The following is a 17963-nucleotide window of genomic DNA, read 5'->3' as shown; positions in this document are numbered from 1 at the left end:
CAAATACAGGAAATAATGAGCTTATACTCAAAGCAGCAGTGTTGTGGGGGGGCAGGTAGCAGCTGGGGGTAGAACCAGATTCAGAAAGTCTTAGCAGGTAGAATTGACATAAGATCATTGATTGGCTAGTACAGGGAGGAACAAAGGAGCTAAAGAAAATAGAAGTATCTCCTGCCTTTTGAAAGTTTGCTTTATGCCACTTTGTTTTCACAAAAGACCCACATCAACACCTGTTTTGCTAACCAAAAGAAATTCAAAGAGGATATCGCTTTTACAAAAAAAAAAGAGAGAGAGAGAGGCAAAAAGCAAAAGTAGCATTCAGCATTTGCTTTGCAGCAGCCCTTACAGAGGCAACACACATCCGGAGCGGCGACAGTGGCATCACCAGCTCCTTCCCTGGGAACCACACTCAGCAGCATCTCAGCATCAAGCCGCCACAGCTTTGAACTGTGTTTGTGAGCATCGGTGCTGTATCTCAAATTTTTTTGTGCATCCATGGCAAGATGTGTCCTAAGGTATCAGAAAAGCCTAAGAGAGCTGCTAAGGGTGTTACACTTCACCTAAAACTGGATGTAATTAAGTACATCGGGTAGGTTATTTTTGGGCCCTGGGAATGTTCACAAATATTTCCATAAAAATTAATGGTAATTGCTTTTTCACTTTTTGCCATTTCAGCTTATGATAGCTTTCATAGGAATGTTCTACTTTCAGATAGCAGGAGAAACCTGTATCCAAGTTTCCAGCTTGAAAGCTTGAATTATGGTCAGGTCATTAATAAAGAATTTTCTGGAGTGAGTTCCTGAGTTGGGGGTGGAGAAAGGAGGGTAACACATGTTAATTTTAAAGAGCTTTTAGTTTAGATCCTGGAGGCGTTTGTTTGGAAATATGCATCTGGAGCTTAAGAAAGACAGACCAGGGACTGGAGATAGAGATGTGGAAGTCATCAGCATATGGACACAGGTCATAGCCATTTGTTTCATCGGCTGATGGTTAGTAAGCACTTCCTATTGGCTAGGCGCTGGGCCACAGCAATGCACTGGCTTGCTCAGGGAAAGCGGGAATTGTACAGTTGAATAAAATAAAGAAAGGAACCTGGGGAACACCATCATTCAAAGGGGCCAGTGAACAGAAGAGGAAGAAGCAATCAATTAAAGACCAAAAAAAGGGTGAGGGAGGCATTAATTATTGGCCTGGCGAGAGAAACAAGAGACTGGAGAAGTGAAGGGGGAAGAGAGTTTCAAGAAACAGCAAGTTGTTAAATGGCTGCAGAGGCCAAGTAGGTCATTGGGCTGGCAGCAGAGTGGTGGGGGCCCTGGTGAGCCTCGGAAGGGCAGCTTCGTCAGAGATCACCGGCTGGAAGCCACATTGTAATGGGTTGCCTCCAAAGAGGGCAGTCTGAAAAGTCACCGTCTGCATTAGGGTAGAGACAGAACTGATCTCCACAGAAATGTAGTTCTATTTGGGAGGTAAATCCTCTCAGCTTTCCTCCCTGCCTCCTATAAACTCCCCTGTCACAGCCTCCCCCAAGACCAGCCCTTTCATCTGTTTTCCAGAACCTGTCTCCTTCGTGCTCCAGGGTCTCAGTTCACTTGTCACTTCTTGTCTCCTCTGTAACCTGTCTCGCTCTTTGTTTACAGGCTATTTCCCTACAAGCACACTCAAGTGTCATCTTCAGAAAAAAAGGTTTTCTGTATTCTTCCCCTCAGCCTGGTGTGCTCCTGCCTTCCTTATCTCTACAAACAGTGACAGTGTTCCTCTACATTCATTATCTCCATTTCTTCACTCCCATTCATTTGGCAACTCATTACAGTCTGGCTTCCCACCAGATATTTGTGACTAAACTGTGCTTACTAGGTTCACCAATAATGCCACGATGCCGTGACTGACGCACTGGGCCTCACTGCTGGCATTTAACACCTTGTTCTTTCTTGAAACTCTCTTCCCACTTGACTTACTCAGTCTCTTGTTTCTCTTGCCATGGCAATACTTACTTCTTCCTCTTGCGTGTGTGTTTGGGAGGCTGGTGGGGGGAGGGCTGTGGGGGTCTTTTAATGATTGGTTCTTCCTCTCCTACCTACAACCCCTTCAAGTTGATGGCATTCCCAAGGTTTCTTTTTTTTATTTTATTTTATTCAACGTCACAATTCCTGCTTTCCCTGAGCACGTTGACTCTCCCTTTCTGGTGGAATTTAGTATTGCTGAAAGCCTGCAGACATGGTGCTCAGATAGCCCTGTCTTTTCATCGAGTTGGGTTGGATGAGAGATCCAGCCCCCAACAAGTGAAGGAATGTTTTTACTTTTGTAATCTGGGTGGGAATAGGACAGAGGACTTTGATGCTTTCCCATTCTTACTTCAGGAGAGTCGTGCTGACAAAGTGTGTGCTGGGCAGAAGTCTGACGTGTAGAACACACCACAAAAACATCTGCGTGCCTTTCCCCACCCTTTTCTCCTTCTCCAGCCTGCTGATCAGTCATTACAACTCAGTTCGACTCAGCTGATACCACCTCCGGAGAGCCTCTGTCTCCTCTCTCCTAGGCTGGGTCGCGTACCTTTTTACTTTGAGATACAGGTCTCTGTTTTTGAGGTTTCTACATCTTTTCATCATCATCCACTGTATATAGGATATTCCCACTTTAGGGCCCATGAAAGTTTCCACTTACCTCTTGTAGGGACCTGGCACACGGGGAGGTAAGCGAGCAGGCGGTCAGGGTCTCCTGGCTCCATGGGACGCTGCTTATCAGAAAGACAGTTCTGTGCGCTGGCCCAGCAGGCAGGGTCTACTGGCTTCTTGGGCGCTGTGTGCATGAGAGCAGGCCTGCAGGGCCTGCCTATGATGTCTCCTAGGGAATGCTCTTTGTTTCCCTCTACCTGTATAACCTTGCTTCTTCTTGTCCTGACTGCAGAGCACTAACCCTCTGTAAGTCTCAATCAACCTGTGTCCTACACTCTACCAGCTGGTGTGTTCTTTGGGTTTGCGGCTTCTCAGGCGTAACACTTGGGACAACTTTGCCTCAGTCCGAACACCTCTTTAGTTCTGGCTGGTTGAAGAATTTAAATGACATATAGCAGATTAACAGGAGAAAATCAAATTTTAATTTGTGCACATGGGGAATTCACAGAAGCATGAAAATTCCAAAGAAGGGCCAAAATATGTCATTTTGGACCAAGGAGGTGGAGGTAGGCAATTCACAGGTAGATGAGAAAGAGCAAACATTTGATAAACAAATTCTTACCAGACCATTCAGAAACAATGGGACTCAAGGGGGAATCTAGCGAACAGAGTTTTGCTTGGATCCTCCATTTGCTGTACTTAATTCACACGTGCTCAGGTGAATATGCTATAGTGAGTATTTAAGTTTCCCTTCCTGAAGCACGTTTTTCTATCTGAATCTCTTTAGGCAAGTAAGTCTGAGGTTAAAAAACAAAGAAAAAAATTCTTCTTGAGTTTGTTGGGCTTAATTGTTTTTAGCTTAAAATAACCTGCGTGCCAGGGTTGCACGTTCTAGGGAGACTCTCTCCAACCACCACACCACATTTGTATGTTTCTCGAAAATAGGCTCTTCTGCTTTAAAGTTTCATCCTTGTACGCCCAATGCTTAGACCAAGCATGACCAAATGCACACTTAATAAATGGTGGTTGAATGAATTAGTTGACTTGATTTACTTAGTGATTCTCAACCTTGTTATGTATTGAAATCACCCAGAGAGCTGAAAAAAAATACTCATGTCTTAGGTCACACTCTCAGAGATGATTATTTAATAGGTGTGGGATGAGACTCAGGCATTGGTGATTTTTAAAAACTTCCAGGTAATACTAATATGCTGCCAACTTTAAGACCCATCAGATTATATGAATAAAGTAGATATGCCAGTGCCTGCTATATGCCAGGTGTTTTAATAAAATTTTCACAATAACTCAATGGAACGAGATGAGATTTGTTTTTGTTAACACATGGAGGAAAACAGAGGCTCAGAATGATGTCGGAACTTTGCATAAACCATAAAGTTGGTAAGAGACAGGCCTAGGCGCTGACTGCTACATTACCTTTCCAGCTTCGCAGGCCGTTTCTTTTCAGTGGTGGGGAAATTCATTTAATCTTTTATTCATTCTCAGAGGTGGTGCATTGGTCAACTGGCTGAATTGTGTAACATTTGGAGAAATGTCACATTAGCTCCATTTAACCTCCAAGAATGAGGTTGGATGGGAATTAACCCATGTCTGTGTCACAATCGCCCTGTCTTTCACATTTGGAGGACATTTATGCCTTTTTTATTTTTCTTTTTCCTGGGCTGGTAACTCAGGCTTGCCTCCAGGCCTCTTCTCTGGAGAATGGCCATTCCAGTTGCTTCTTGGCCAACTCTTTACACCTCCCACCCCCAATCTCTGTCTGAGCCTGTAAATCCAATTTTCCTTTCCAAGTCACTCGTAATTTCTTTAAGATTCTGATGCTAATTTTTGACATTTGTAGCACCAGTCTCCTTCTGCAAGTTCTAAATGATGTACATTTATTACAAAGAGTACTAAAAAAAAATCATGTAGAGTTTTTGAAGAACTTTATATCTCAGATTCACTAGAAGATATCCTGGGATCTTACAATAAGTTAAGCATAAATTATAAGTTAGGTTAAAAGTTACTGATGGTCAAAACCAAGTCAAGTTGTTCTAAACGTTTAATTTGTAAATTTTAATAAATTAAGCAAATGTTCCCTAAATACTATGGTTAGTCTTCATTAACTTACTAGATATAAATATTGTCAAGTTTGTTCTGTGGGATAAAAACTGAAGTAACACTTTTATAATATCAGTTATTCATTGATGATCATAATAATAAACAGTTATATGGTGTTTAAAATGTGCCAGGCACTGTTCTAAGTGCCTTCCATATGTTAACTCATTTCATCTTCAGAACATCTCTGAGTTGGGTACTGTTATTTCCATTTTACAGACAAGGAAATTAAGCCATAAGAACATTAACTAAGGCATACAACAGGAAGTAGTAGAAATGAGATTCAAAGCCATGTGCATATTGATACAGGAAGACTGATACGATGCTATAATCCTGAGTGTCACCTAGCCTTTACCACTTGGCCTGAGCAACCATAAACACAGGGATGAATTCTCAGCAGGTTGGAATGGGAGGCAAGAGAAAATCTTGACAAAAAGTTGACACAGCCACTAAGTCTCTTAAGGGAGCAATAGTCAAAATGCAGAACAAGGCTATCTTTTTTTTGGGGGGGGAATATTGGGGAACTGTTGTGCGGGGCGGCCTGCGGGGTCTCTGCTCCTGCTCCCCACATAAGAACACAGCATATGGTGAGCCCAAAAAGGAACACCCACGGAGCCATAGATAGGGGAGTCATACTACTATATTCTCACTGGTGGCTGGGTTGGAGACACAGGAAACAGGAGCCACACCGTTCGCAACCCTCACTGCGCCGCTAGCAGGCTCAGCCACCATCTTGCTAGCCCCCATTTTCCTGCTAGCGTAGCCCCAGCAGTTATATTAGTGGCCAATAGCTCACTGGTTACAGCTAACAGCCAACTAGCCACAGCTGATGGCCATCTAATCACAGTTGATGGCCATTTACTACCTGAGCCAGCACCTTTCCATGTGAGGCCGAGAGCCTGCAAACTGCACTTTGGGGCTCTGTCCCCACAGGAACATTATTTTTCCAGGACCCATCAACTCCAAGTCAAATGGTTGTTTTCAATCTAGTTGTGGAGGGCACAGCCCACTGGCCCATGTGGGAATCAAATCGGTAACCTTGGTGTTAGGAGACTGTGCTCTAACCAACTGATCCAACGGGCTCACCCAGAATTAGACTATCTTGCACAAAGTAAAGACAATGATGAGGATATTGAAATAATTGGATTATGCCTTCATGATGCACCTAAAACTTCTTTTGGCTACTAGTGATGCCATCCTAGTTATGCTGATGGTCATTTTTCAGTCCTAAAGCTTCCTTAAATTGCCAAATTGTCAGTTTTTTAAAAAAAATCTTTTAAATTTATTTTAGTACTATGATTTACTCTTAGTTTTCCTTTTGCTACTGTATATATTTGTCCATCTAGAGTCTTCTTTCTTGCCTGTCAAAGAATGTTTCTTCCATGATCTGTTTCCTTGACAACATGTGTCTGTCTCTTTGCTACCACTGCTGAGTTTAACTGTTGTTTGAGTTAACAGTTACTTCTGAGATCATTTTTCGGGCCTGACGTCCTTGAATCTCTGACACTGTATTTGTGATCTGCGTTTCAGACCTATCTACCTATTAGGTTGGTGCAAAAGTAACTGCGATTTTTGCAATTATTTTTAACCTTTTAAACTGCAATTACTTTTACACCAGCCTAATAGATGTTCCATTGGCCTTACATGGAATAATTCTAAAATTTCCCTGATTGATCTTCTGCCTGTGTTCTCTCTTCCTCATACCCCAGGTGAAGACCCTCCAGTATCTTTGAATTCCTTCTCTCTGTCCCACCAGCCTGCCTCCCTCCACTCTGTGAGCAGTTGCCAACGCTCATCAACTCTGTCTCACAGATTTTCTGATATGTTCCCTCACCTGTTCTCCTGGGGCAGACCTCTGTTTTCTCTCCTGCAGACAACTGCCAAATTCTTATAGCTGTTGCCCTTGCTGCCAATCTCTTCTCTTACCAATCTATTGTATACACTTCAGCTATACAATTCTTCCCGAAGTATAGTCTCATACAAAAAAAGTGTCCTAAAATCTTTGTTGTTTCACCCTTGATGAAGATCTATACTTAAGAGCATTTAATCTGCCACCAGTTTTCCTGCTGCTGTTTCAGTCAGACTGGATCTTTCTCTACATCAGAAGTTGCAACTGGTGGCCCTTAGTCCAGATTTGGCCTGCAGATGTGTTTTGTTTGGTCTGCAACTTAAAAAAAATTTTTTTTTAATCTGAATCAATGCTTTAAAATCAGATTATTTCCCTTAAAAATGAAAGTCTCAGAGAAAGTGCAGAAAACTGTGAAAGCTTAAGGAGAGATGAAAACTTGGGGAAATGGAGGGAATCAGACAAGACAAATTCTTACCTACTTAAGTTCTCGGTCCATCTTTTACCCACCTTTGTATTCTTCTAACATGTGATAGGGTCTTTACATATCGTAGGTGACTAATTAATACTTGTTGAATTATAGTTATGTGACCGTTGGTAGTCTCTTGCCACAAACATGGAGGTTTTTCTGTAGCACAGGAGTTCTGCATTAGTGAATCTCAGGGGATTTGCTCAGTGGTCTTAAGTGCAAGTCATATCATTTGCTTGCCAGCAAAGAAAATTAAATCTGCATTTAAAAGCACACGCAAACTTTATGATGTTTTAAAAATATGACCACAAATTTTCATGCAGGTAAATGTTCCATGAAAACATTTTTTTTTTTTTTTTCCTGTATTAGGAAGGAGTAGAGCAGGATTTCCAGAGGAGAATCAAAAAAAACTGTCAGGATGAAATGACCATCACTGCAAAAGGTGAAGAACCACTGATGTAGAATGCAAACCTTTGAATATGGGAAATGAGGCAGGTAGTGAATTACAATAGATGCTCTAAGTATTTAATGTGGTTGGTTCGAGTTGAAAGTTGACCACATGCTAACTTATTTATGTGTATGGGATATCAGTGTACTATGACTTTTCCCCAGCCTCCTCCACTCTCTCTGACATAAGCATACGCGTGACCTTTTTAGAGATAATTATTTATATCTGTTTAACATATCATAATTTCAGAACTTGGTAATCAATGTGGTCCTAATGATAAATATATGTAATGGGAAAAATGTAGTCTCAGCATTGGTAGAAACATTGGATTACCTGTCACTGGGCTCACATATCCTCATGTACCTGAGCTGTAATAATAACAATAACCACCTCATATAAGGCCTAGTATGGGCCAGGTACTGTTCTAGGTATTTTTGCCTTTTGTTTGTTTGTTTTTCTCAAACGCTGGCTAATGGTTTGATAATTCAGTGCTTCCCAACTCTTTTCATGGCAGGGTATATGTACACAACGACAGTATTTATATGGGACACGGGGATAAAAGAACTAGGAGCTTGGCTGCCCAGGGGCTAAGGAGATTTGTATAACAGGACAACCATTCCCTCTTCAAGGCGTACCAGTGTTTCATGCACACTGCTGGAAAGCTATGTTATGGTAGATTGCAGACTTGATACAGTCTTGACTTCTGCTAGTAACATTGTTTCCTTGATCTTATGATGGCATTAAATGTTTCACTAATCATCACTGCTCTGTTTCATATTCTATAGAAGGGCACTTACTGTCCTCGGTTCCCCTGCCTGAGGTTTGAGAGCCATTAGAAGATACAGTATCTAAACTGAGACACCTGTGCCAGTAAACTTTCCAATCACTCTTTGACACTTCAAGGCCTCTTTAGTTTGACTCCTCACTGGCTTCCTGACAGCTTCCAAATCTCCAGCTTTGAAACACAGCCATTAAGTCTTGCAGGGAGGTCAGTTTTATATGCGTACGCAACAGGAAGAGCTTGTATAAGAAGTGAAAAGAGGGGACTACACTCCACAGGCTCTTTCCTGAGTGGATGACTTAGGTCTCTTCTCTCTATGCTGTTTCTCCAACCAAATAAGTTTCTGTGAACATTCAATGCTGAGCTCAGTGCCCTCAGGGCTCAAAGGGAAAGAGATGGTAGGCCGTATGTTCCTTGCACATTTCTGAAAAGCTCCTAGTTATGTTTGAGTTGTTCTGCTTCTGAATGCCAGGGCTGTAGTTCACTGTGCTCCTTCCTTCTCACAGTCCCAAAACAACCTTCCTCATAATCTCAACACAACCAGACACACTTAAACATATAAGCTTAACTACGCTTTAAAAATACTTACAGTAAATATAAAACTTTCCTTTCTTTTATTTGCATTTAAATTAAGTATTCTTCTTCTACTCCTACTATGTTATTGGAACTGTGATGTGCTGATCTAAGGGGAAAAAAGGACTAAAACCTGGAATTTGCAAGGTCGAGGTTTCAGTCCCAGATCTGCCACTTATGCAGCTAAATGGGCACGTTTGTTTAATTTCTAAGCCTTCTAGATAAGATGAGACTAATGATACCTGCTCCGTTTCCCTCTCAGAGCTGATGTGAAAATCAAAGGGGATCTAATGCATGAACATATTTTGTAAGCTCTAAAAGCAATAGATAAATACAAGTTGTTATTGTATTAAAAGTGGTCAGGAATGCTACTCTGCCATAAGAAAAGATGAGCTAGTGCCATTTGCAACAAAATGGATGGATCTTGAGATTATCGTGCTAAGCAAAACAAGTCAGGCAGAAAAAGTTGAGAACCATATGATTTCACTGATGTGTGGGATATAAAACTGAAAGCAACAAAGGAATAAGACAAACAAAGAAACAAAAACTCATAGAAACAAACACTCATAGAAACAAAGAAACAAAAACTCATAGAAACAAACAATAGTTTAGTGGTTACTGGAGGGTGAGGGGGGAGGTGGGTGGTAGATGAGGGTAAACGGGATCAAATATATGGTGATGGAAGGAGAACTGACTCTGGGTGGTGAACACACAATGTGATATGTAGATGATGTATTACAGAATTGTACACTTGAAATCTGTTTAACTTTATTAACCATTGTCACCCCAATACATTTTAATTTAAAAAAAAAGAGAAAAAAAAGAAGTGGTCAGTGAGTCCTCAACTGCAGTAGCAGTTGCTCATAAGAATTCAGTGAGTAAGAGTTGGTGAGTGTGGCTCTGGTGGTGACAAAGTTCACAGGCGCTCCCCTCATTCTTCCCTCCCTCACGCTGCAGAGTAACCTGATCCACTACCTGGGCCTGAGCCATCATCTGCTCGCACTGAATTTTATCATCCTTTGTTTCGGCAAGAAAAGCGCCTGGTCCTCTGCTCAGGTGAAGGTGACCGACACTGACTTTGATGGTGTGGAAGTCAGAGTGTTTGAAGGCCCTCCAAAGCCAGAAGAACCACTGAAACGCAGTGTGGTTTATATCCACGGAGGAGGCTGGGCCCTGGGAAGCGCAAGTATGTCCTGGTCACCTTCGGGTTGTTTGGGGCTGTGGTTGGCCCCGGGAGAGATGTGTGTGCAACTGAATTTGACTTCCCGATTGCATGAGGAGAGGGGGACCTTTCGACGTGCTTCTTCTGGACAGTCCTAGGTACCCCGATTGTCCCAGCAAAATTATTATCAGTGTCCCCTTTTCATGCTCGAAGGTGTCCTGGTTATGTATTTACACCCTACATAAAGGTTTTTACCTATTTGTTGGGTTATTTGTTTGTTCATTAAGGTAAACTGTTTTGAAAATACTTCCTGTGACCTAAATCATAGACCAACTAACTTCCTGTGAAGTACTCACAATAGCTTTCTGTACCAAAACAAGGTGCAGTTTCACTGGGGCATAAGACGAGGGGATTATCTGTAGCTCTTGTGCTACCTTGTGTTTTGAAGACACCTTTCTATGAAAGAGAACAAGTATTTCTGAATACTCATGTTAATTTATCAACATTTCCTTTGCTTATGAAACCAAGGCTGAAAATATAAAAGTATGCTACCATTAAAAGGAAACAACCTTTCAATGAAAAGGGAAAAAGTTCAAGGATATTCTCTTCAGCTTTGCATTACTTTCATGAGCAGAACAGGTTCAAAGTGGCAAGCTGCCAAGTGGAGCACCCCGGCAAAAGTGCGCCGAGCCAAGGAGGAAGTGAGGGCCTTATCTCTGCCTGTCCTTACTGTGGACCTACTTCCTCATCTTCGTCCCGGAGCGTTGGCATCCCCTAAATTTAAAGACAATGGCAACTTTTTCTACTTTGTTTTTGAGTAACATTTTTTTTAATGAAGCAAAAGCCAAAAGTATTGCTTTTTCTAGTAATCCCATTTCATTTAACTCCACATTCATCATTTATTCTTTTATTCGTGGATTCATTCACATTTTCAACAGATGGTTATTGAGGATGTGGGTTTGCTTAGAACCGAGAGGTTTCCTGGGGTGCGGGACTTCCAGTACAAAGACAGTTGTGTGCAAGCCACGAGCTCGGGTCACCGTAATGTGTGCTAGGTGATGGGGATATAAAAATGAATAAGGTAGAGTCCCTGCCCCAGAAAAGAATGAGTCTCTAGTATTGGACACTTGCCAGGTGAGACACACTGGAGGGCAGAAAGTGTAAATTCTGGGAATGGTATAGATTATGAGAGTCAACCTGGCTGTTTTGACATAATTTTGACTGATCACTCTTGCCAGAGAAAGAGCTCAGGCTGAGGGAGGTAAGTAGACTGTTGTGTAGTTTTTAAACTTCTGGCTCTAAGACTGCCTTGGAAAGCCCAGGAATTAGGTAATATTTAACTTTCTGATGACACAATCCTCTCTTAATTTATTGAAAGAATAGCCGAGGGATTAATTTTTTACATATCAAAATTGCTTGTTTCACTGCAAACCTTTGGATCCTCTTTCTAAGCAAAATACCGTATTCTTCAAATTGGTGACTTTCCTGAATTGCAGCAAATGAGGGTGTTAAAACAGAAAATTTTTGTGGCTCTAAGGAGGAAACTGCTTTTCTGCTGTGATTTTTGGAAAGGCATACATTTGAAGAGCTACAAAATCAGAATTAATTTGATGCATTTCATATAGTCCATTAGAAATAACTGTTTAGTTAGTTCAAAGGTAATCTAATGTGGATTGCCTGTTATTTTATAGTAATTGCATTTTAACAGAAACCTAATTTAAATGCTGCATTTGTACGTGTAACTCTATTACTGAGACATATGTTCACATTTGCTTTTTATTATTTTTGCTATTAATAACTTATTTCCAAATCTAAAAGCAATCCACCATTGGCAGAATTTAAGAATGGACAGTATGAAATAACTTGTTTAATAGTGATATCCCTTTGTTTCTTGTAGAAATCAAATATTATGATGAGCTGTGTACAGCAATGGCTGAGGAATTGAATGCTGTCATTGTCTCCATTGAGTAAGTAATTAACATTAGTTATTAAAAAAATGTGTTTTTTTTTCCATCTAGGCTCTTTATTTTACAAGTCATAAAATAAAGTATAAAATAAAGATCCAGAAAGGTTAGGTGATTTTCCTCTAAAGGTTAAGTAATTTTCCCCTAAAGGTTAAGTAATTAACATTAGTCATAAAAACAATGTTTTTATAACCATCTAGGCTCTTTATTTTACAAGTCATAAAATAAAGTATAAAATAAAGATCCAGAAAGGTTGGGTGATTTTCCCCAGGTTACACAAAATGATTTCTGACATAACTTAGAATTTCTTGAACTAGTGTTAGAATGCCTCAGATTATCTTTTGATTTTAGTTTTGGAAACTTCTGGAAAAGGAAGTAACTGAAATTGAGAGAAATATACAATCAGTTATCTATAGCACCTACATTTGATCATGGCTTTTTTTTTAAACTAAAAACCAAACAGCACTTTAAGAAAATCTCTCCTACAACCAAGAATTGGAAAAATTTTTCTCCTGGAGTCAGGTTCTGTAACTCAGACCTTGCAAATATAGTAATGTGTTCAACAAATCTTAGTTGATGTAGTTATTACTAATCCCCATTAGTACTTGTATTAAAATCGATGTTTTGAGTTGTTTCTACTAATTCTGTATTAGGCATCTTTTCGAGAAAGTAAGAAGAATGTGATTGATACTTAAAAACAATTGTAGTGATAGTAACAATACAAAAACCAAGGGCCCTTTTCTTTGGCAGCCATTGGGCAAGTGCTGTTGTATTGTCTCTCGTCTTTCACACCTTTGTTCAAATATCCTCCTTGCAGCCACGCATTTATTGACACCACTATTTAAAACTGCAACCCCCTTCTCCTCTGCTTTATTTTCCTCCAAAACTGTCATCAGCATTTGACAGACCATATGTTCCACTTATTCTGTATTTATTGTACTGGGTGGAAATAGACAATGCATATATCATGAAGGCAGATATTTTAGGGACTTTTGTCTCTTTTTCTCATTGCTGGTCATTGTGCCTGGAGACGTTGCTGGCAGATAGTGGGCATTCTATAAATTCTTGTGGCATGAATGAATAAAGAGTCTTGCTTAATTCTCATGAAAATCATCCAAGATAAATATTTTGTTATTTCCCCCATAGATGAGGAAATTGAGGCCCAACAAGTGAAGTAACCTGTATGAGGTCATGTAGCTAGATAGTCTCGCTGATGGAGTGGGGAATTCAGCCAGGTCAAGTCACTCCCGAGGCCCCTAAAATGTTTTGACCCAGTATCAAGCCAGTATTGAAGGAAGCTGATTCTGCTAAGTGACGGGTTCATAGCTATAGCAACCCCTTCCCATGCCCTGAGCTTATCCAGCTCTCTCCCTCCCTCCCCCTCCCTCTGCTAGCTGGTCTCCCACTCATGACTCCTCTCCTCCCTGCCCCCAATCCAGATCTGAGACCTAAGAGAATCCTATCTTCTGCAGTCCCTTAGCAGGGCTGGTCTCCTGAGTCATTTAGGCAGCTCTGACCCTGGGAACAGCAGCTTTAGAGTCACACAGAGTGGGTTGTGACTGTTTCCTCAGTGGATTTGGCTACTGATAGCTCTGGGCAGCTCCCATTCCTCTCAGGAAGGCCTCCCAGATCACTCAAGAGCCCTCAGGAAGTTCTGAAATGCAGGAACCTTCAAGTAAATGATTATGTCACTGGGGCTGGGCAGTTGACCAGAGGAAAGCAGGGGCTGTTTAAGCAACTGAGCCCCATTATATGGAGCAAGGCCCCACAGCTCGGTGCTGGGGAACCAGGCTCAGGGCCCCTTCAGTGGTTTCCTGTGTAGCTCTAGCTCCTCAAAGGCCTGCGGAAAGGAGGGGAGTTGGGCCTACTTTACTTGGTGCCATGAGTCTTCTCCACACAGGCCTCACCCTCCAGGGCTTCAATATAAGCATTTGGCAACTTGCTAAGCTCTTTCTACAGCCCTTCTCCATCTGTCAGCATCCATCTCAAGTGAAACAGGTATTCTTAGACTTATCATAAAATACACAAGGATGGATGAGATGTTTTTAAGACTTTTAAAAAGAACTAAAACATAGCACTGTTTTTATCTTAACTTTCCATTGTGCCTCATCGGTACAATGTAGCATCCAGAAGTTTATCAACTAGGAGACCTCACAGCAGCAGGCAAGTGCCCTTACTCATGACTGTGTGACCTCAGGCAAGTCATTTACCTGCATGTGCAAAATGGGGCTAGGACTCCTTCCTGTGTGTCTAGAACATGAGCTACTGGGAACAGAAATCATGTCTGCTTTCCTTTGGGTCCCCATCACCCAGTACAAGGCTTAGAACATGTACGCTAGGTCAATATGTATACCTTCAGTTGGGCTAATAATTTTACAGAGTTGTCAGGAGAATCAGTTTGGACCATTGAGATAAAAGGGCTTCAGATACCCAAAGTACTGGACAATTCTGGAGTATTAGTACTCTCACCCATAGGTTGAAAGGTCCAACTTACAAAAGTATTTATCAGCAGGTGCTAGGAACTCACAGCACTTCTCTTTGCGGAAATAATGAGCTCAGATGCTCAGGATGCAGGTCAGCTGGCTCACATAGGGCCACATAACCTATGCTCTAGTTGAGGCATAGCCAGCATCAAATGATCATGGTGTTTCTCCTGGAAAGTATGTTCAGAGATCTAACCTAGGAATATATTTATTCTCACTGCTCATCTCTTTCCTCTTCATTTTACTCCATAAATATCTGTTGAATTCCTGTTATGTGCCAGTTAGTATGTTAAATTCTGGTGATATAACAATGTAGGACAGACATAATTCCTACCCACAAGGAGTTTACAGTCTAGGTGAGAAAATGGACTTTTGAACAAGTCATGTTAAGTGATGTAAAATAGAAGGGTAAGTAGTAATGGAGGCACGTAATAGCTAAGATTTTACCTTATTTGAAGGATGAGAAAAGGTGTCTTAAAGAATGTGATATTTGAATTGAGCTCCTTAGGATGAGCAGACCATAGTTAGACAATGTGAGTTGGTCATGCAGGTCCCATGTGGCGTAATGAGAGGGTTTGGGAGGAAGGGGAGGAAGCAGAAAGCATTAAGGGGATAAAACATGGGAGAAGACAGATGGAGGGACATAGACTTCTGGCAATGACTAATGAAAATAAGAAATAAGGGTAGATGATCCTGAAAGTCTTCAGGAGGATGGTGGGCTCTTGGTTCTGCTGGAATACCACCTTCTCCTAGCAGAGAGGCTGTCTGGACACAGCTACCCCTTATCCTCGAGGCCCACAGGAGTGGCCAGTGGTGTCAGCTTTGCTTCATGTGGGGCGTAGCCTCGGGAAGGGTTATCTGAGGAAACTGGTAGGCAAGGGTTGAGGGCAGCCCTGGTAATGGAATCACCTCACATGAAGCAAGCACCAGGAGTTGGGACTCCTCAGATCATGTTACTGGTACTGGTTCAAGGCTCTGGGGTCAGACCCAGCCACCTCAGGGTAAAAGAAATAGGCCATGCCTTCTACTCAGTAGCTTCTACAACACGGTGCTATTTTACATATTAATTGCCTAATAATTATTTGTTAAATAAATGAAAGAAGTTTATCTTATTATACCCATGATACATAGCTGTATCCTCATGTATATAATCTAGGAAGGTCCTATTTTATATTCATAAACTTATTTTCATAAAGTCCAGTGCAGTTTAGCTATAGCCTGGTACCTTTTAATCTGTAGTTTATATAATAAGACACAAAGCTAGAACCATAAGACATAAGGGAAAAGGAAGATTTGATTTCGTTTTTAAAAGATAAACTGCAAGATAATAACAAAGTAGGCTTGTTGAATATTATTTAAATTCTATTTAATTCTATAAGTTTTCTTAAGTTCTAAAAGGATTTATGTTGCTTTCTTGGGTGTGGGAAACTTTCAAGCTGTGTTTTGCTTTTGATTAAATCGTATTACACACATAAACTGTCCATTGTATGAAGATGGAGATTCATTCCCATTCCATCGAATGTCAGGTGGTGCTATGCACGGGAACTTCAAACTTTTTACAGGGCTGTAAAGCAGAATGTTGCTAATGTAGACAGAAAAGAAGCTGTAGTCCTTACCTGAGTTTGCTACTAAGAATTATAAGCAATGGGACACTTATGCCTCTGGTTTTGTTTTTTTTCTCTCTTTTTTTCCTTCCACAAAGTTAGATGAGTAGAAGCTGAAAAATCACCGTGCTTTTAGGGGTACCATACAACACACATCTTGATAACTAGTTGTACAAATAAGAGACTCTGAAAAACACAGAGTGACAGTGACCTAGCTGTGACTTTCCCTCTGCTCCTTTACCTGCCTAGTCCTGAGCAGAGAAATCCTCACACATCCCCCCAACCTGGGCAGCCCTGGAAGGTGAGCAGACCACATTCCTAAGGGTTCCCCTATACGAAAGGGAAGATTTGCTCAAAACTTTCCTTTTATTCAGTCCAGGCCAACCTTAGCAAAGCCAAAGAAAGGCCAGTATGACAAATAATTCAGTACTACAGGAAGAGAATATTGTGGCTTCTCTTGAGAAGTAGGTTGTTTTATTTTCTTCACTCTCATTAATTTAATATGGATCTCTTTTTCCGACATGTTTAACGAATGTCTTGTTGGTTCCAGTTTCTACTAACAAAAATCCACTGGTTTCTCTCTTGTGCTTTAGGCCTTTTGCAATTTCTGGGGGGAAAACTGGAGCTTTACAAAAAGCCTGTGCTGCAGTAACAGAACACCCATGACTGTAAATTACGGGGTGGTTGTGAAGCCTAATTCTACCCATGCCTGAACCCTACCGAGCTATGTTTAGCTTCTGAAGTGACACGGAGAAAGGAGGCCAGGACAGGGCACCAAGCCTCCCTGGGCTTCGGTAGCCACCAGGGAGAGTGCTCTGGCTCTCTATTTACCCTTGAGGTTAAAGGCGGGGTTCCCATCTGAATGGGAGGAGGCAGTTTAGATAAACAGAGTCGGGGACCTCTCTGCTGTGTATGGAGATACAGAGTCTTAACTGGTGAACAGAGTCAGAGAATCCCATCCTTGGATGGGCTCACAATTCTAGGCTCAATCACATAGGATTTGATCGAGCAAATCAGGTGAAGCAGCCTGACATGTCAGTTCTTTTGAATGTTATTCTTACTCAGTTAGCCAAGCCCTTGCTAATGTCAGCTCTCCCTTGCTGAAGGTCTGGTATTCAAAGCTATCTCAAGGGGCCAATCTTGAGAGCAGAACAAGAAAAGAAGACCATTCCTCAACCTGTATGCACAAACCACAGTTTAAGAACAAAAAGAGAAACAACTGTCCATTCACAATCCTTCCACTTTTGTGCAGTTTTACTGTGCGTTCTTTTAATGGAAATGAAGCATCTAGCTGTTAGAGGAATAAGTAGATTCCTCCTCTGGAGATGTCTCCCACGAACAGAGAGCACTATGTGAATGTAACTATCGATTTGTTTAAGATAACCGCTACTGAAGGTACGGGTTCTCTCTGACTGAGGAGAATATTAACCTTTTTGTATTCTCAAGGTGAATGTAGTATGCTCCTTTTGGGAGATGGTGGAAAGGAAAAAAAAAAAAGGGGATAAGATTTTATCTCATTCCTGCTGCATCAAACAAGAGTATACTTTCATTCCAGAATATCACATGTACATTTCACCTAACTGGCGCTACGTGGAGAGAACTCAGTGTCCTTCTCCACAGCAGAAGACTGTACACAGTGTTTCCAGGTTAGGTTATTTTGAGGGAGAATGTCCTTTACAATATCACTAGAGCACTAGTGACATGCAGAGCTTTGACTTCCACAGAATTGGAACAACTCACATTTCCTCTCAACTCCGGGCTGCGTACAGTACCTGCCTGTGACTTAAAGAGCAGTTTGTCAGTCTTTCCAAGCATTGCTCCATCGCCCTGTTAATAAAGCAGCTTATAAAGTAACAGATCATAGACATGCTGCTGCTTATTTCAGGGAGGTATTCATCAAACTCTT

At 41.4% G+C, this 17963-nt stretch overlaps 1 protein-coding gene across 1 annotated transcript in view; it reads left to right on the top strand.

Moving 5' to 3' along the window:
* Window positions 1–17963, top strand: part of NCEH1 (neutral cholesterol ester hydrolase 1) — a 59259-nt gene that overhangs the window by 30842 nt on the left and 10454 nt on the right. Inside the window, exons 2-3 of the mRNA XM_019735037.3 lie at window positions 9802–10030; window positions 11904–11973. Of these exons, the coding sequence (XP_019590596.2) occupies window positions 9802–10030; window positions 11904–11973 (299 nt within the window). The remainder of the gene's footprint in view (window positions 1–9801; window positions 10031–11903; window positions 11974–17963) is intronic.

Source organism: Rhinolophus sinicus, chromosome 17, assembly GCF_057876585.1.
Source record: "Rhinolophus sinicus isolate RSI-liver-muscle chromosome 17, RSI-T2T, whole genome shotgun sequence".
Taxonomy (NCBI): domain Eukaryota; kingdom Metazoa; phylum Chordata; class Mammalia; order Chiroptera; family Rhinolophidae; genus Rhinolophus; species Rhinolophus sinicus.
The sequence above is the reverse complement of the archived record's forward strand: the minus strand, read 5'-3'. Positions and strand labels throughout refer to the sequence as shown.